At 52.9% G+C, this 19,521-nt stretch overlaps 6 protein-coding genes across 6 annotated transcripts; 4 read left to right on the plus strand and 2 right to left on the minus strand.

The window, feature by feature from the left end:
- Positions 1–26: 26 nt before the first annotated feature.
- Positions 27–1,900, plus strand: CkaCkLH20_10031 (FAD dependent oxidoreductase; the record flags this gene model as incomplete). Its single annotated transcript, XM_038892746.1, has 2 exons — positions 27–148; positions 220–1,900. The coding sequence occupies 2 exons, from the start codon at positions 27–29 to the stop codon at positions 1,898–1,900; spliced, it is 1,803 nt and encodes a 600-aa protein (XP_038741995.1).
- Positions 1,901–4,795: 2,895 nt separating this feature from the next.
- CkaCkLH20_10032 (O-methyltransferase) lies at positions 4,796–6,274 on the plus strand (the record flags this gene model as incomplete). Its single annotated transcript, XM_038892747.1, has 3 exons — positions 4,796–5,041; positions 5,105–5,680; positions 5,738–6,274. 3 exons carry the CDS (start codon positions 4,796–4,798, stop codon positions 6,272–6,274), a joined length of 1,359 nt encoding a protein of 452 aa, XP_038741996.1.
- A 2,996-nt stretch (positions 6,275–9,270) lies between these two features.
- Positions 9,271–10,789, plus strand: CkaCkLH20_10033 (cytochrome p450; the record flags this gene model as incomplete). The annotated part of the gene is made up of 5 exons (XM_038892748.1): positions 9,271–9,405; positions 9,527–9,891; positions 9,942–10,067; positions 10,123–10,615; positions 10,673–10,789. The coding sequence occupies 5 exons, from the start codon at positions 9,271–9,273 to the stop codon at positions 10,787–10,789; spliced, it is 1,236 nt and encodes a 411-aa protein (XP_038741997.1).
- Positions 10,790–11,323: 534 nt separating this feature from the next.
- Positions 11,324–11,914, minus strand: CkaCkLH20_10034 (uncharacterized protein; the record flags this gene model as incomplete). Its single annotated transcript, XM_038892749.1, has 1 exon — positions 11,324–11,914. One exon carries the CDS (start codon positions 11,912–11,914, stop codon positions 11,324–11,326), a length of 591 nt encoding a protein of 196 aa, XP_038741998.1.
- A 1,553-nt stretch (positions 11,915–13,467) lies between these two features.
- On the minus strand, positions 13,468–14,940 carry CkaCkLH20_10035 (flavin-binding monooxygenase; the record flags this gene model as incomplete). The annotated part of the gene is made up of 1 exon (XM_038892750.1): positions 13,468–14,940. One exon carries the CDS (start codon positions 14,938–14,940, stop codon positions 13,468–13,470), a length of 1,473 nt encoding a protein of 490 aa, XP_038741999.1.
- Positions 14,941–17,944: 3,004 nt separating this feature from the next.
- CkaCkLH20_10036 (glutathione-dependent formaldehyde-activating enzyme) lies at positions 17,945–18,520 on the plus strand (the record flags this gene model as incomplete). Its single annotated transcript, XM_038892751.1, has 1 exon — positions 17,945–18,520. The coding sequence occupies one exon, from the start codon at positions 17,945–17,947 to the stop codon at positions 18,518–18,520; it is 576 nt and encodes a 191-aa protein (XP_038742000.1).
- Between the last annotated feature and the right edge of the window lie 1,001 nt (positions 18,521–19,521).

A 19,521-nucleotide genomic window follows, 5' to 3' on the forward strand; every position in this document is an offset into this window, starting at 1 on the left:
CTCACGATCTTCTATTCTGCATATTCATGGACACCCGCACGTCTGAGCGTGACCTTGAGCAGAACGCCGACCCCAAGATGGCGACGAACGGAAACACTGGCAAAGATGGCCGCAAGAAGGTTCTCGTTGTTGGCGCCGGCGCAGCTGGGTATGTTTCTTCACGGATCAAATACATTCTTACAAGATTGGACGATGGCTGACTTGTCGTGTGTCAAACAGCATGTCTACAGCATACCATCTCTCGAACCATCCTGACAAGTTCGATGTTACCCTGATCGACTCGGTCGACTACTGCGGGGGCCAGGCCTTCTCGATTTCCCTCGACAAGGAACGACACGGCGCGAGCTGGTTCAATCAGGGAGTCCAGGGAGGAAGCTACATCTTCCACCACACCCTCACCATGTTCGCGCGTCAGGGCTTCCACGCCGACCCCGTGAAGCTGCAAGTCTCCTTCGGCAAGGACGAGAAGTTCTGGTCCAACGTCTTCCCGACGGAGTTCATGCTGAAGCACCAGAAGGAGGTCCAGCGATTGGCCTTCATGCTCAAGTTCATGCGCTGGTTCGAGGTCTTCTTCGCCCTGATGCCCCTCAAGATCCTCTTCAAGCTGTTCCGCTTCTCCGACGAATTCACGAACGTCATCGGTCTGCCCATGACCGCGCTCTTCCTGGGAACAGGCAATGCCACACCAGAAGTACCCGCCATCATGCTCGAGCGCCTGTGTACCTCGCCCACGTACGGCATGTGGTACCCGCCCGACAAGCACAGCGTCGCGTCGAACCTCCCTCCCATGGTCGTCTTCCCGAACTTCAGCGACTTCTACCAGGCCTGGAAGAAGGACCTCGAAGCCCGCGGCGTCACAGTCCGTCTCTCCACCGAGCTCACCGAAGTCGTGCACCGGAACAAGCGCGGGGTCCTCGTCAAGGTCAAGTCGCGCACGCCCGTCGAGGACGGCCACAACCCCAACGGCGGCGACCCGGACGCGCCCGAGTCCGAGGAGCACTACGACGAGATCGTGCTCTGCGTCCTCGCCGACACGGCCAAGAAGATCCTCGGCAAGACGTCCTCCTGGCGCGAGCGCAAGGTGCTCGGGTCCGCCAAGTTCTCCGACGACATCACCATCACCCACAACGACGCCGAGTACATGAAGAAGTACTACGAGAACTTCTACGACGAGTCCAAGGCCGTCAAGGCCCTCGGCCCGAAGCGCGACGTCGACCAGTCCGCCCGCCTCGCCTACGCCCGCGACAACTTCCGCCCGATGTACTACATCCGCATGTACGACGACGACCTCTCCAAGCTGGAGATGTGCTTCGACACGACAAACTACCAGTCGCAGTTCCCCGAGAAGGTGCCGTTCGAGCGGCACGTCTTCCAGACCATCTACCTCAACAAGGGCCGCGACCGCAAGCACTGGACCGACGGCGAGATCGACGAGGACAAGATCATCCGCAGCGACTGGTGGCACCAGCTGTGCCACTCGTGGACGCACTACGCGTTCGTGATCCCCTGGATGATGTTCCTGCAGGCCAAGCGGCGGACGCGGTTCGCGGCCTCGTGGACGCTGGTGAATGCCCACGAGGTCGCCATCATGTCCGGCATCGCCGCCGCCGTGGACATGGGCGCGGAGTACCCCGAGGATCTGGAGCACGACAAGTTTGCGTTTTTGTGTTTTAGGTTGTATTATCTTCTCGCGTACGGCAAGTGGTATCGTCGGAAGTTCAAGAACAGTAAGAGCCAGAAGGCCAAGGACGGAGCGAGCTGGGCTTCTGGGCTGTATGGGAGTGTGTATCAGGGCCCTGGGGTGACGAAGCTGGAGAGGGCGACGTGGAGGGAGGAGGTCAAGGCCGGGAGGAGCACGGAGAATCTGGCGGAGGGGAATAATGGGAGGAGCCAGCCTTAAGAATAAACAGGACAGCTGCAGTTGGATTGGAAAAGTAGATGGAATGAGGGATGGCCACGGCATGAGCCGAAATTGGCAGATAGATGGGGGATACGTTATGATCTCCGTCGTGGGAGGTCATCTAGGTTACCTCGTTTAAAGTCACGTTTGCGTGACAATGTCGGTAAGATCTAGGCAACCTCAGTGGATAATTTCGTTATTTTCACGGATTTTAATTTTACAGGTGTTCTGCAAACTTATTAAACAGAATTTGTTAAGGGTGATCGTCCGCCGACGATGCTTATATTGAGTCCAGGAAGCTCGACATTGTAAGAACGACATGTTATCAACTCCAAGTTCTAGCTGTATCTCCTCATGAATACACGATGCTTCAGTCGATGAGGAGGCAGAATTGAACGAAGTCATCCCCAGATAACTTTTGCAGCTGAGACTATACTGCGTCTGTGATGAATTATTTCCATGTTAACATCGCTATATAATCATGTTGAGCATCATTACAACAGGCGCAATACGCCGCGCAATACAATGCAGACACCCTTATTTTCTCTTGCTTGCCAGGTCCAACGAGTACACATTAAGCATTCTTACTTGAACATTGTTACAACTTATATTCATGCCATCAAGGTTACTACTTCAAATACAAATGGTATTACTATTCCTTGTCTTTTTGTTTTTTTGCTAATCAATAGGCAAAGAGTACAAAGCGATAACCGCGACCTTCTCGATTCATGTGACGAGAAAACTGATGGGCCATTCCCATGTTCAAGTCGCATATCGACGCAAATTCTCGGACGTACGAGACTGCAGGAAGGTCCTGAGTGTAATATGTAGCTCTCGTGGAGTCTCGGACTTAGGAGATCACACGTCGGGGTGCCTCCGACGGTGGACAGGGGTAACGCGGCCGAAGAAGACTGTCAGACTGCCAGATGAGACAAGTATTCCCGCCTTGACTTGAAGAAACGGCATCCTGGGCTTGGCGAAGCAATCACGTTCTTCTTCTTTGACTGGATGTCATGCCTGATTAACCTGATTGCTGCGACATCTGATAGGATAGATAGCGTCAACGACAAATCGGGTCCAGTACTTAACCAACGATATCCATATTTAGAGTCTAGCCATGTGGCAGTGTCGTAGCAAACTGGGGCGATTTGCGGGTCTAAGTGATCTTCTTCACGATGTCGGGGCATGGATTTGTTTACAGTCCGATGGCGTCTGAGGAGAGGTTGGTTTTTGCTGCATGATTCAAGCATGCGTTGATTCTTTTTATGTTTGCCATACTGAATCACAGTGTAAATGAAGGATTTGCTGTGATGTGTTGAGCAGCATGTTGAAGGGCTCTAAGGACGTCTTGTAAGTACTCTGCAATTCTGAAGACTTGGACATTCATGTGTCATTGTTGTACCCCGCCAAGAGAGAAGTGCTCGGAGTGAGTGCTGCGTGCTCTATGCGAGTGATATTCTTCTACGACGAGTTGCGGACGTCTAGACTACTCCGTAGGCCGATCGATGGTCCGGTTCGCCCATCACTGGCCAAACTTGTCGCGGCATGAGCGACAGTGAGGGAGTTAGAATGACAGGGTGTAACGTGTGTGTTATTGCGGGGAAGGAGTTCAACGCGCCAAAATCCGTATCACAATGCCTCACACTTGAACTCTTTTAGATATGTTTGCCGGAGACGGAGCCCACTTGACTCGGCCAAGAGACAGCTATGTGGATCGAAGAAACCCCGAACATCTGATGAACTTCGGCGGTGCGGCGGAACGGCGGCTTAGCGGCGGCTACCTACCGCAAACTGCCGACTGGCTTTCGGCCGAGGGCTCACACAGAGAAATCTAGGATTGCATCTTTCATTGATACTCTATTCAATCATCGGAAGATGCCTAATCGATGGGTTTGCGGCGAGTCATCTGGGGTAAGGGTTATCCGTGCCTCCATCCCGCATCCCACATCCCGAAAGAACACCCAGCAGTGTGGTTAAGATTGATGATTAAGTCTAATTGCCGCGCCATTCATACAACGCAAGATGAGTCTAGTCTAAGCGGCGCCGGCGGCTGGCAGATCCGCCTTCAACTCCGAACGCGCGCGAAGAACCGCCGGCGGAAACTGCCGAAGCCCAGGCGGCGTGCCAGACGCTGCCGACATCATCGTACATCTCTCCAGCGGCAACCTGCAGCAAGCCGTTGGAGAAAATACCGCACCCTAGCCTATCGCAAGCTATCAACAGGTTGCAAGGACGGCCGTTCGTGGAGGGGTCAGTATGGGCCGTTTCTACCCTTCTATGGCTAGTCCTGAACAGGCGAGTCGCTCACTCTCGACGTAACATTGAGTGTCGGTCCTCGGCCACCGACCCCATAATAGTCTAATAAGGATACAATGGGGCTAAATGGAGACAAGCCGACGGGATGTTGTCCAAACCACCAATACGATGATACCGGAGACTCGTATGTTCTCTCGATCTGACGGCACTTTGGCTTCACCTTCGCCGTCTAGGGCCTTGGCGAGGAGGGGTAATTCTCTAAAGACGCCATCAAGATGGATAAGATAATCTTATCTGATCTGCAGTGTGCGTAGCATTCCCCATCACACAATCCTCACCACGAGCTCGTGAGACGTGATCACCGCATAGAGCTTCGGAGTAATTACCTAACGAGCATGAGGAGGGGAAGGTGTCATTCTCAGCTGTTCCGACAGCGGCGGACCTTTACGGACAGGTACAGGAAGGCAGATGCGCAGGGTTTCTTGGCGAGATCTCGAAGGATGGCGGGCGGGAGGACGTAAATAAGAGACGGATCTCCCCGGCCTGTCTTGGTGCGGCGTGGTCTGACGATCGATCTCTCGCACCATCTCATTATTCCTGCTTTTCCAGATACCCTTTTCCGTTGTTTCTTTTCACAAGATGGCGTCATCGCAGCCTACCATCCAGGAGCTCGCGGCCAAGGTCGCGCAGCTGTCCGCCGACTTCTCCAAGTTCCTGGGCGACAACAAGATCCCCGAGCCTACCTTTGCCGCGGATAGTGTGCGCAGTTACAGTGGTCTGACATCAGAGGCTTTTCTGTTGAGACAGAACCTGCTGGACACCCTGAATGACCTGCATTACCTCGTCGAGGGCCCTAGCGAGAGTGTCTTCAACTTTGCCCACAACGTGAGATTTTCTCATCCTTGCCGAGTCGTAATCTCAGCAGATTTGTTAACATTCAGATCCTAGTACGGACCCGACGGTGCCTGCATCAATACTATCAACCACTTCGATTTCTGGTCTGCGGTCCCTCTGAATGGCGATGCCTCCTACGCCGAAATCACCAAGCACGTCAACCTGCCAGAGGAGGTCGTCCACCGCCTTCTCGAGCACGCGTACACTCTGCGCATCTTCGAGGAGACCGAACCCGGAAAGCCCCTGACCACCCGCGTACGACACACTGCGCGGTCCGCGGCCTTGGCCCAGAATGAGGGCCTCAGCGGACTCGTCGCCAACATCATGAACGATGCGGGCCCGCCCATGGCCATTCTCCCTTATGCTTTGGAGAAGTTCCAGAAGGGCAAGACGGAGCTCAAGGAGGACATGAGCGAGACCGCTTTTGCCCTGTGGCAGAGTGGTGAGCTGTCCAAGGGCTACAAGACTTCGTGGGAGATGATGGAGGAGGACGGCGAGGGTGAGAGGAAGGGCTACCGCATGAGGACTTTCGTCAAGTGGATGAACTACATCAAGGACATCTTCCAGTTGGAGGGACTGCTCAACACCGCCTACGACTGGAAATCTGCCGGCAACCTCAAGGTCGTCGATGTAAGTGCGCCCTGGAACTTGTGGAAACTGGGTCGGAATCAACTAACACGGCGTTAGCTCGGCGGTTCCGGAGGCCACGACAGCTTCGTCCTGGCCAAGAACTTCCCCAACCTCAACATCACCGTGCAGGACCTGCCCAAGTGCCAGTCCTCATTCGACCAGAACATTCCCGAGGAGCTCAAGGGCCGCGTGAGCTTCCAGCCCCACAGCTTCTTCGAGCCCCAGACCCTGCAGGCGGACATCTACATGATCAAGCTCATCCTCCACGACTGGCCCGACGCCGAGTCGATCCAGATCCTCAAGGGCCTCACCCCTGCGCTGCGCCCCGGTTCCAAGGTCCTCTTCATCGACTACGTCGGCAAGCAGGGCACCGTCGAGGAGAACGCCGCCGCGGCCGCCGCGCTGCCCAAGTCCATCCAGCAGATGGGCACGTCGACGGACCTGAGAATGATGGGTCTGTTCGGCGCCAAGGAGAGGCACGTCGATGCGTGGAAGGAGCTTTTCAAGAGGGCGGATGAGAGGTACGATGTTGCTCGCGTCACGGCCAACCCGTTGTCTTTCTTCGTCGTTATTGAGGCTGTCTGGCGCGGTTGAGATCGGTGTTTGACGGATGATGTGTTATGACCGAAGATAGACGAAATCAAAAAAAGCATTTGGAGTTATTTCTAAGCATGCGTCCTCTTGTTTGCGTCTTCTGGCCTCAGTTTGTGTCCTCTGAATGTGATGCTTTGCTATTGATCTGAACGCTCAAACTCAGACGCCCGTGTGGTTCTTATGGAGCAATTTAGAGCTGCCAAGTCCCACAAGTTCGGTGTGCAATTCCGAGCCTGTCTACCCACCCATCATCTTAGCGCCCCACGATGTTCCACTCAACCATGCAGCCCTCGCTTCACGATACCCTCCACACACCTCCAGACCTTCATAAATCATTTGTTTGCCAGATGAGTCATCAAGCAACAATGGTTTCGTGGTGTAGTTGGTTATCACGTCAGTCTAACAGATCGAGGTCCTCTGGCATCTCGCCTGGCACACTGAAGGTCTCCGGTTCAAGTCCGGGCGAAATCATCCATTGGGCGAATGGTTTAGTGGTATAATACTCGCTTAGCATGTGAGTGGTCCAGGGTTCGATTCCCTGTTCGTCCAATTCTTTTGCTAGTTGCTTGAATTTTTGATGCTGGGGCCGAGATGTTGGTGTTTTTGACCATCAACTTCATGGGAACGCTGAGAGGTGTGGAGCAGGGTCTTCAGCCGGGAATTACTGTGACACGGTTCAATTGAGACTCAAGCTGTTTTCTGCAAAGTGTCAGGTATACCTTTTAAATAGCTAGGTGTTATTGATGCTTACGTGCAAGTTGTTATCGAGCATTGAGACTTACGCGCAGGAGATGAACGCGGATTATTGGGACGATCTGTCAGGATGCTGGACTTTAATCGCCTCAAAGCTTGCTTGTTCCCTTGGGTAAGTTAAAAATGAGAAAAGCTTGCTTGCAGAGACATCTCAAAATGGCCTCATTTCCTTGCGAACTGATATTGTATGAGGTAAGAGCTGCAGAAACCCGGCCATCAGTCATCATCTGCGCTTGTGACGAATGCTCTCCCCGTCTGCTGTGAGGACGCTTTACCGGGAATGAGAGGCTCGATTTCGACGCCATCGCCTCTCGGTGTTACCTTGCATGCATGCCTTCACAGCTATCCGGCCGTATGAACCGTGTATTCTCCGCTTCCAACGGCACAATAACGAGCAGCCGGCCACAAAATGGGACGCAGTGTGGCATCCAAAACCCGGCCGTCGCCCGAATCCGCTGGCCGGGTCGCCGTGATTGGCGGGTCGGGAACGGCGAGCATGGAACACGCGCGGGCGCGCTTCTTAGTGCAAGTCATCAATGCAACGAGGCATTGAACAGGTCTAGGGTTGGGACGAACTAGTAAGGGTCGCCGGTAACCTACAGTCAGTTAAGAGAGCGCGAATTGTGCTGCAGGGTGAGGAGGAGGTCCAAGGATAAGACCCGACGCTTCAATTTGGGGATTCCGATGCCCTAAACGGGATGGAATGGGACAACCGGTGAGAAACATGTGGCGCTTTCTACACCACATGGCTTACATTGTCAACATGCATATGTAGGTAGGACAGCATAGTGATTACTCGTGACGAGCTGTCTATTCACTTGGCGTCTGGCTTTGATAGCATTTGATCTAGTTATGGTTCGAATGATTTTGAGCAACGGGCAAGATGTGTTGGATTCAACTGATTCAACTCCTCAATTCCCAATCCATACTCGTTCGATCGGTGATGATGGACCAGCCTAGCCCGCCATCCCGTCTCATCCTTTGCACTACTCACCAAGCGACTTCGGCAGACTACATCAAATCCAGGGATCTTAGCTTACTTGCGTACGCTAGATGCAGCCGTCACATGGCTCTTGAGCCCAAGTAGCGTCCAAGCCCATCTCAGGCCGCTCATACGATGAGCTCTCACCTAGCGTCACCTAGCGGCCACACCCTCAGCCGGTCCAGGTCCAGGCTTGTCCCCGGCTCAAGCCACGAGCTTTCAGTCTTAATACTGCACTTAACCATGCGTTTGCAGTCATAAGTCGAGCTTATCCCCCGAACTCTTCGCGAGTCGTCTCATTCTTGATGTTGCGTTGGTGGTACACATATTGAATATTTCGCTCGCGGGCCAACATTGTGTTTGCTTTCTGAACCCGACACTCTGGCGCTGGGACATTCTTCACCGCGCTACGCCGCTGTGCCTTGCACGTCGTTTTTCGTTACCAAACTGTCGGGTTCCGCCAAATAACGAGAAATGACAGAATAGCCTGGGAACAAGAGAGCGACAAAACAGTATACGATATCAGCAAGCCGAACACTGGAAAACGCGGCGGATCTCACGGTGTTCAATTGCAAGACACGAAAACCCGACCGGACGGTAATCGAGTGCGGGAACGGGACGGGACGAATCGAATTGAGGCAACAGGGGGCAATTGAATGCCCGGCATGCGTCTTTGACAGTACCAACAGCATTCCGCGTGTCGCTGAACCCTGTGCAACGTGCCACGGCGAAAGGCCCAGCACACGAGCGGCACAGCGTGGCCACGGGAGAAGACGAAGAAGAGTTGTCGTTGGTGCCGGCGAGCAGCACTTAGAAGAGATGATGGCGGGGATGCTGTCCTCCACCATAGCCAGTGTGCCGTGCTCCGGGTCTTCGGGTTTCTTGCTCAAGCTGGTTGGACTGCTGGCATTCGTTATCTTCATCGTTTGGGAATTCCGGTCTTGGTACCGACTTCGAAAGATCCCGGGCCCTTTCTTTGCTTCGATATCGGTGTTGTGGCAGCTGAAGAAAGCACTCGGCGGATCATATCACGAACACTTGAATGATGTCGCCAGGAAGTACGGTATGTACTCAAATCTCCTGCCCTTCTCCTGCCCATGGACTCTGTTGTATATCTCGACCAACCAAGATCCCGGGACGGTCATGTGCATCCAACACGGCTTGTCAATTGAATCAACTGCTAATCAAGATCATCGTAGGACCCCTGGCCCGCATCGGACCAAACGAACTGCTTTGCACAGACCCCGACTCACTGCGCAAAATGTCCGCCGTCCGCTCAACTTACACCAAAGGCGACTTCTACGATTCGGGCCGCATCACTCCAGGCGTTGATAATGTCGTCTCGATGCGGGATGAGGAGGAGCACAAAGCAATGAGGGCGAGGATGGCCCCGGCCGTAGGTTTTCTTTTTCTTTTACTTTTGATTCGCCTTAGTCGACGCCAGCAGCGTGGCTATGCGACACAACATGCGTTGTTGGCTCCAATGTCTCGGTAGCTAATTACCGTCACCCAAAAAGTACACAGCCAAAGAAAACGAGGACTTCGGTTTCGAGACGGGAATCGATCGCCAACTAATGAATTTCATCCGTTTAATCGACCAGCATTATGTCTCTACCGATGCGGTGTTTCGGCCGCTGGACCTGGCCGAGAAGACGCAGTTCTTCGCGCTAGACGCCATCGGCGACATTTCTTTCGGCGGCGCGTTCGGGTTTCTTGCAGAAGACCGCGACCTGTTTCGGTACATCGAGATCAACGAGTCGTCTTTGCCGATTATGAACGTCGTCTCGGTGCTACCCTGGCTAGGACGACTGGTTCATAAATGGCCGTTTCGCGTTTTACTTCCCAAGGAGAACGACCAAGTCGGGTTCGGACGACTCATGGGGTGAGTTGCACTTTGAACAGGTTGAGTGAGACACTACTGACATGGCGTAGTTTCGCTAGGAATTATGCTGAAATGAGACTGCAACCCGGCGCGAAGCCCCGGAAAGACATGATGCAGGCGTTTATCAATCAAGGCCTCGGGCTGACTGAGCTCATCCAGATTGTCTACATTCATATGTAAGTTGGGGGATCCGACTCAAAACGAAAACAACAACTTACATGGAGGCTCCAGGATCGCGGGTACCAACTCCGCCGCGCAAGCCATGCGCATGACATTACTCTGCTTAATCAACAACCCCGTCGCCTACCGACGATTACAACAGGAAATCGACAATGCCGTGTCATCCAACATAGTCAGCTCCCCAATCACCAACACCGAGGCCTTGAAACTCCCCTATCTACAAGCCGTCATTCGCGAGGGTCTTCGATTCTACCCTCCGGTCACCGGTCTCGGTTTTAAGCAGGCTCCCGACGGTGGCGACGTGCTGAATGGCTACTACGTCCCGGGCGGCACGCAAATCGGACAGAACTTCTTCGGCGTCGGGCGCTCGAAGTGGGTTTGGGGCCCCGATGCTAATGTTTTCCGCCCCGAAAGGTGGCTCTCGGCGAGTCAAGATGAACTCAGGCGGATGAATGCCGCCGTCGACACGCATTTCGGTCATGGCAAGTATTCGTGCTTGGGAAAGCCGATCGCAATGATGGAACTGAATAAAGTGTTTGTCGAAGTATGTTGCCACCTCATTGGATTTGGGCGTCTTGATTACATTACTGACACATAACAGCTACTAAGGAGATATGACTTCACTGTAATGAATCCAGAGAAGCCCATCAAGACGCTCAGCGCCATCTTCTTCGTCGCCAGAGACTTTTGGGTGAGGCTCACACGACGCCCGAGCTAAGAGATTGTATCCGCCAACAAGAATCATGCGAACATGATTATCGACGCGTTCTTACAAGAAACTGGCCTCACACGGTCGATTTAATGATGAAGATGAAACACAGAGCTTGCACATTAAGGCCCATAGTGCAGATAGAATAAATCTAATCATGCAATAGGGAAGGCATCGGTGGCGTTGAATCAGCATGAACGCGTTGCTCTGGAAGAAACGAGGCGATCGATGTCATTGTTGTGAGAGTAATGAGAGCGACCGAAAGAACATGACGAATTCAATGTTCTTATTACGATGCACTACTATCGCCAACGCAACAATCATGGCGGATGTGTACGGAAACAGTCCCGTTTCTTAGAGCACATAAACACCTCATGTTCTTTTAGGTAGTGAAGGTAGACTTCCAATTAATCCATGAGTTGCCTATTCTTAACACAGCCTATGGCACGGTCAAGAGTAAAGCTCTCCTACCCACGTGTCCATCCAACGACGTTTCCACATCCCCAGCTACGACCATCCATGAATGTGCAGGGTTCAAGTCGCTTAGAAGATTTCCTCTTCCTCCTCGTCCTGAGTGAGCTTGAGTTCACGCTTGAAGATTTCCTCCTCCTCCTCATCCTGGGTCAACTTAACATCGCGCTTGAAAATCTCCTCCTCTTCCTCGTCCTGTATCAACTTGACATCACGCTTGAAGATTTCCTCTTCCTCCTCATCCTGGGTGAGCTTGACGTCTCTCTTGAAGATCTCTTCCTCCTCCTCGTCCTGGGTAAGCTTCACGTCCCGCTTGAAGATCTCTTCTTCCTCCTCGTCTTGAGTGAGCTTGAGCTCTCTCTTGAAGATCTCTTCCTCTTCCTCGTCCTGAGTCAACTTGATGTCGCGCTTGAAGATTTCCTCCTCCTCTTCGTCTTGGGTGAGCTTGAGCTCACGCTTGAAAATCTCCTCTTCCTCCTCATCCTGGGTCAGCTTCAGCTCGCGAGCCTTCAGACCCTTCTTGGCGGCCTCGGCATCCTCGGGGTTCTCGGCCGCAAGAGCAGCGATGATGGTGTTGACATCGTCCTGGCGGGCGACGAGGGACTCGAGGGGAGCAGCGATGGCAACGGCGGCCAGAGTGGTGAGAGCGATGGTGAAACGCATGGTGGCGGTTTGTTAGTGATTGTGGATTAAACGTTTAGGTTGTTGTAAAGAACGAGCACAGCTCTTGAAGACAGGACTTTGGAGATTATCGAGTGAACCGGCACAACGCGAAGTTTGGACACTGTAGAGAAGGTGTTCGTCGAATGGGGAAGATAGATAGAGCAGGGAGACAGCATGGGTTTTTCAATGTCTGGGCAAAACAACAAGACGACTGCACCGGTGGGGCGGGAGAGTTCTGGCAACCTTGCCAGGCGGGTTTGCCGCACTGATGCCGCGACAGCCGACTCAGTTTAGATATCGAATGGCAGGCGGGCGTCTCTACTGACGTCTCTTGGTAACGCAAGCACATTCATCCGAAACAGGCCAGTCTGGCGAACGATTCGAGGCTTACCTGGTACGGGATGTTGTGGTGTTGCGGTTTCAAGTCGTCCACGAATCGCAACTCCGACTTCGCGTGGGGGTGGAGCGGCCGGGACAGGGACTGAGCTCCCGGGAGGACAGGAGATTGAGCCTTGTTTGTGGAAGACAAGGCGATGAGGAATAGAAAGTGGGAATCCCCCGCACGGAAGGTCGTGAAGCTGCGGAGGAGGAGAGATCGGGTGAAGCGATACCTGTCGGGGGTTGGGAGTTCCGTGCTCTGAGCCTCATGTCTTGCATTGCATGCTCAGACGCAACAAGGTTTGCGGCCGTCACATGTCCAAAGTCAGTTGTGACAGAGAAGGAATTCCTCGTCAAAGTCCTGACTCTCGAAGCGGCCGAGTTCAGCTGGCTATGGGTGAGAAAGATGAGCCGTCTTCACCAGTGCTTCACTAGTGATTAGCGGCTGAGATGCTCATCGGAGAATTGACTGTGTATCCTGTTGGGCAGAGTCGTAATCAAGGGAAGTGCCGTCGGGATTTTGTCGATCCCGTGGGACTCCTGCTGGAAACTTCCTGAGACTTCTTTGTGTCGGAAGTTTTAACCGCGATCCCGCTGCGGCGTTTCGTTTTGTGTCTGGGGTTGTCCCAAAATAGCCAGGGCAACGTGACTGTGCACGAGATCTCAGCTACGTATCTCCCAGAGCCATCTAATCAGCCAATATTATCTTATGCATTGTGTTGCCTCGAAAAGAGGTTGCCGCGGAGACCCTGGGTGATGAACTCTCCGCCCTGGGTAGGTGTCGTCGTCGGCATTTGATCTGATTAGACCTCTATCAGTACAGTCCCTGCATTTTTCCTAAAGCTGTTTGAGGACCAGGACGATGTAGATATTGTGATAGCTGTCGTGTAACATTCGCTTTAGGTCTTGAGTGCCATCGCCCCTTGAGTCACGGGCAATGTGACCACTTACGTTGCCGGCAGGGGTCGTCAACAAGTTACCCGAATAGGATCAATACTGCCCATGGTTAGCCCCAAGATCGGCAGGCCAGAGTCACACACGCATCAAGTAGACTGGAGACTGGTGAGAAGCTTATTTCGAACGTCATTCTGCCAAGCTATTCTGAATCTATTCCGTTCAACCTAACTCCTTCGACCGTGTCCATCGCATTACTATCATCAACATAAGCGCGAACATTAAATGTCCTTGGACTTGGTGGCCAGGCGGTAGTCCATGCCCACCGTCACACTTCCAAACCACAGCGCAAGCTTGTCCACAATAAGATTCTTCCTCCCGTACCAAGGGCCCTGGTTCGTCACCACAGGCATCCGGCCATGCGCCTTCTTGAAGTAGTTGGACGTGGCATCCACACATGGCAACTTGGGGCTGTTCCGCTTCTCCTCGTCAGACAACACCGGCGTGGCTGAGACGGCGCCGGCCTTTTGCGCCTGTTTGATGACACGGATGAAGAGTCGTGTGACGGTGTCGGCGCCGGGTGTCCAGGTTTGTGTGACGTAACCAATGATGGCGGCCGCGTTTGGCACGCCGTCAAGCATGCATCCACGCCAGCTGTATTTTTCACCAACCTTGACAGGAACTCCATCAACCGTCACCTCCGTGCCACCGAAAAGCTGTACATGTAAGCCGGTGGCAGTAATAATAATGTCGGCAGGCAGGTGGCGGCCCGACTTTGTGAGAATGCCATCCGCCGTAATGGTGTCGATATGGTCCGTCACAATCTCGGTATTGGGCTGGTGTAACGTCTTGAAGACATCGCCGTCGGGACACATGTTGAGACGTTGTTGAAAGGGGTTGTACGCTGGTTTGAAGTGAATATCGACAGGGTAGCCCTTTGGTAGCCGGCGCTTGGCATCCATTCTGAGGAAGCTCTTAGCCGCTTCGGGGAAGTTGAGAACGAATTGAATGAAGAACGTCTCGAGAATGAGGTCCTTCAACAGAATCATCCAGTTGGCAAGGAATAGCGGGAGGATCTTCTTCAGTGTCTTGTCGAAGCCTGATTCCGCTGCAAGGGCAAACACGTAGGACGGACTGCGCTGAAGAATCGTGGTGAAGCCAGCCGTTTTTGCGATATTCGGGAACAGAGTCATGGTCGTCGCGCCCGAGCCAATGATGATAACCCGCTTGCCGGTGTAATCAAGGTCTTCGGGCCACCATTGCGGGTGGATGACTTTGCCCTGGAAGTTGTCGATACCAGGAATGTGCGTCTCGAGGGCCTTCTCGTACGAGTAGTAGCCAGAACACACGAACAAGTACTTGGCCTTGATCTGCTTCTTGCCCTCAGGAGTCTCGCAGGTGACCGTCCACCGCGCCTCGTCGCTGTCCCAGCTAGACGACTTGACTTTGTGGCGGTAACGGACGTGGTTGTCGATGCCGTGCGTCTTCACCGCGTCTTCAATGTACTCTGCAATCGGCGCGCCTTCGATGATCTTCTTGTCGTGGGGCCACGGGTGCCACGCGAATCCAAAGTTGGTCATGTTCGAGTCGGAGCGGAATCCGGGATATTTCCAGTAGGACCACGTGCCTCCGACGACATCGCGAGCTTCCAGCACGGCGAAGCTGCTCTGTGGCAGCTCTGTCCGAACGCGATAGGCCGCGTTGATGCCAGAGATACCAGCGCCCAGAATGAGGATGTCAAGTTCTTCTGCCATTGTGATGATTGTTGGTAACTGTCTGTCTGCCTAAGCAACACCGTACAACCAGGCTGGAGATGTCGAGATCTTATCAATGGCTTCAACTCATGCGATCAGAGGATTTTTTTTGTTGAGGCGAATGCCAGCCGAGGCTTTTCTGGTGGGACGTGCGCGTACTGGAGGCGTAAAAAGTAGATCTTGCAGCGGCGAAATGGATGGGCGTAGGGATGCCATGCAGGGGCTTGCATGTCTTAACATTTTCTCCCTCATACATCGCCACGGCTGGTTGGTTGGATCGGACTGTCAGTAACCTGTCGAAGCATTGTATTGAGCCACACAGATAATGCGAGTGCGAACGACAACGTCAGCCGAAGTCAAATATGCCTCGGCCTATGTTGGTCGACTGGAATCAGCGCCAACAATGCTTCCTTAGGGATGCGGGCTCAACTTCAAACGTTTCTGAAGATGGTTCCAGAATGGCGAAGCTGTCAAATACCACTCTCCTGCGGGCCTTGGACTATCGCCCGAACTGTTAGTGTACACCAACCTCGGCCTGTTGGTTCCTGTGAGCCAATCGGATACATGCTCTCTATGCGACTGTCGTCGAGATGGATGCGCATCCTGCTAGCTACAGGTCATTGCCAACATGCCAAATCGCACCCGAGGACCTCGCATTCTTTTAACCCCATGTCTTAATGCAGGAACTGGACCGAATGTCCCGAATGCCCCGAATGCCACTCAATTCTTCTGACCGTTAGTATTCCGTTTACTGTTCCATCGTGGCAATCTGCCCGAGACGCCGGTGACGCCCCACAATTGTCCGCCCGGGTCTCCGCCAGGGCCGGCCCAAAGCTGCCGCACGGCCACTACTGACAAGATCGAGCAAGACAGCATGTGATATCGTGGGGAAACCGTCCGCCTGGTATTGGCGCCTAGAGTTCCTATTATTGCAAAGTTTTCGCCTGCTCTGTGAAATCGCGCTTGACTGGCCGCACTCGTGAAGCATGTGATTCTCAAAGATCCAGCCAGCTGACGTTGCAACAAATTCACTGTTTTGAAGAAGATGCTAGAATTTGAATGAAGAAAACTGACACTGGGGTGCAAATTAGGTTACGCGGCAACTACTGTTACGTCAGATTCCACTCCTGTCGTCCCCAGTGTGCAAGACTCTAAAACTCTTACAACCTGCCAACCTAGGCCTAGCAGGGGTTAGCTGGCTTTGAACTGCCGGAAGAATCTCACGATCGATCACTGCTTATCTTTAGTCATCTGCTGCAAGGAGAAAACTGATAGGAAAGAGCTTGATCGCATAACTTCCGGACGTCCCGCTTTCGGTTGTAATAAGTGCCCTAGCATTTGCAGTAACATGCGTCATAAAAAACGCCTGTTTCGTTTTGCCATTTATCTGCCTTAACTTTCCATGTTTAACTAACACCTTCGTTTGCCCTTACACCCATTTCTCAACTAGTTACTAACATCGCACTTTGAGCACCCTTCCAAGACATCTGTTCTGTGTACGGCTCTCAGCAAAAACATTTTTTTTTCTTCACAGAACCCCAATAAATACTTCGGCTTTCAAGTCATCCTCAGATTACTGAAAAAGCCTAAATATACTGCTAGACACTTTCGGGCCCCAGCACTTGTAAACGACAGTGCTCGACTCAGTACTCACTCATGACATTGAGCATGTACTCCCTATGAAGCTACACGTACAAATATAAATCTTGCAGATATAGCTAGTGGCTTCAGACTCTATTATTGGAACAAGCTAGTATCAAAGTTGAATGGGCTGCATATTGATACGTCGATGCTCAGCCCTACAAGCACCGTCTGACGTGACAAACACCTTAACTATCTACTGTCCCATGAAACTATCTTCAGTTGCTCAATATTCATGGTGATATCTTTGATTCTGTTCATATTTGCGAGTAGTTGTTACCGCCAATGTGCCGTTAATTTGCTACAGTCTGGCGAGTGCAAGAGCAATAGACTCTCAGACCGGTATCAGCCATGAGCAGACTTTGTCTAGCTACTTCGCCCGCTGAGGGCACTCGAATTACATGTTTGTCTCTGATGCGTTGCTCCGCTAGTCTCGCAAGCACCAAGCAAACGTGAACAGCCCGCACGTTTTCATGACTTGACAAACCACAGGAGTCTGATTCATGTTCAGTTCAGTTCCTCTCATCAGACGACGAACAGTCTGGTCGACTAGTGAGTGATTGATCCTTCATCGGAGGTTTACGGCCCTTATGAAACAGCTCTTCATCACATCATTGAAGCTATGATGACCTCTTGTTATCCACAACGCCGAAATACTTATCGCCGAATCTGCGTTTCGGTTGCTCCAACAACCCCTAGCAGCAATACGTCTCATAATACCCTGTCTCTGCCATAATAAAGCCCAACTCCGAGAAGATTATCCCCGATTTACCTAAGAGTCTCATTCCATCAATCTTTCGAAGACCTAACGCCGACACGGTGTATCAATCCGTAGGTCCCGATGAGGGGTAAAGGGGATAAGTCGGACGAGTGGGGTTGGCGTTGCGGCGAAGCCATTGACTTCGACTGAAACTTTGCGGGGTATCATCGCCATCACGCTCAAATCGGGTGCGCATCCGACGGACTCGGCGCCCTCACAACAGCGGCAGAACATCAGCGCCCGTGTAGATTAGGCGGAAATGGCAAGTCTACCCCCGTTGCGTGATCGGAATCAACGTTTGGCCGGCGTTCTGACGATGTCAAAATGCGGGGAAGTCATCGAATCAAGTAAGTGCAACACGTGGAGTCGCGAATCAGAGCCGGCCTGTTCGGGGATCCTTCGGGAACCGTGCCGCCAAGCTGTCGGTAGATGTGCCCGTCTCGACCGGTCATGAGTTGGTATTAAAGCGAAATACTCTTCGTTTTTATATCAATTGCAGCACGCCATCAAGGTTCTAGTCCATCAAGGTCCCTAAGATTACTATTCCGAAAAGAATCAACCATCATTATTCCCGATTAATCAACACCGGTCTTATCCACCACCATGGCTCCCTCGCTTCACCCTTTGATCGACAACGGCCTCACCAAGGGCGACCCCAACTTCTCCGGGGGCAAGCTCCGCTGCCTTTGCAAGAGCAACCCCGTCGAGGTCACTCTCGGCGGCAACGTCGCTCACAACCACGCCTGCGGATGCTCCAAGTGCTGGAAGCCCGAGGGCGCCCTCTTCTCCGTCGTCGGCGTCATCTCCAGAGACCAGCTGAAGGTCACGGCCAACGAGAACAAGCTCCACGTCGTCGACAACTCCGCAGTCATCCTGCGTAACGCCTGCAAGGAGTGCGGGGTGCATCTGTACGGACGCATCGAGAAGGACCACCCCTTCAAGGGCCTGGACTTTGTTCACGTCGAGCTTTCCGACTCCAAGGGATGGCAGGAGCCGCAGTTCGCCGCGTTTGTGTCGTCCATTATTGAGCAGGGTTTCCACCCCAAGGGCATCGACGAGGTCCGCCAGAAGTTCAAGTCGGTTGGACTGGAGACTTACGACACCCTGTCGCCGCCTTTGATGGACCTCATCGCGACCTGGACCGGTCAGCAGTCTGGCCGTCTCCCCGCCAAGTTGTAAGCAAGTCTGTGGAGGAAAGGACCATGAATGTTATGTTAGCGAAAAGCCGTTTGAAGCATTTATTTGGGTAATCGGTTGTTGAACTGGGTGTAAAATAGGCATGGGCCATGAGCTTGCCCACATAAGACTGTATTACTCCAAAATGAACCGTTCCTTGTCGTCGTTTCACATCAGGAAAAAGTTCTGTGACTGAAGACTATTGTCGATAGCGTATCGGACAATGTCCATTCGTGAAGACCAACCGTTCTGTTGACATGAGCTTATCAATGACTTACACTGTTGATCAACTGTCCTCAACCGCCGCTGTGCACACTGTTTTTCTTCTGCAGTGAGCATCACTTACACCTGACAGAGTCGATAATTAATCCAGCGTCGTGTAGGGAAAAGTGACTGGACAAATTCAGACAGCTGGTATCGGTCAAGTTCCACCCAATCCCGGACGGACTTGACTCGGCCACGGCGATCTTCTCTCACATTGTTCTCTAGCCTGGCATCCACCGAGCTACGGAGCGTCCCGGTGACACGGAATGTGGGCGGGGCCACCAGCTCGGAGCTCCGTTGCAAGTCGGAGCCGGTCGACTTGATGATGAATCCTTTTCACCAGCCGGCGCCGATGACTGACACCGTCCTGGAGCGGAACAAGCCACCGTTGCAAAGTCCTACACCTTTTCGGCTTTTCCACGCATCTGAACTGCCGGTGATATGACTGAAACAGGCGCCAGCGGCCCGACACTTAGAAATTCCAGAAACCACCGTCGAAACCTAAGTTGAATTGGCGATAGCTCACCACAAGATGCAATTGGCCTGCCCTCTGATATTGCACTTGTACCCTGCCGTTCATTGTCTTGGCGACACAGCCCTCGGGAGTCGGGAGAATCGCGTTCTTTACGAACAGACTTTCGAGACCCACGGCGGTCGCCACGAGGTCAGGACTTGGCTTCCAGAAAAGACAAGTCATGTCCGACCTGGCGAAGGACAAGACGCGGCCCCTTCATAGAAGA

This window comes from Colletotrichum karsti (genome assembly GCF_011947395.1).
Source record: "Colletotrichum karsti strain CkLH20 chromosome Unknown Scaffold37, whole genome shotgun sequence".
Taxonomy (NCBI): Eukaryota; Fungi; Ascomycota; class Sordariomycetes; order Glomerellales; family Glomerellaceae; genus Colletotrichum; species Colletotrichum karsti.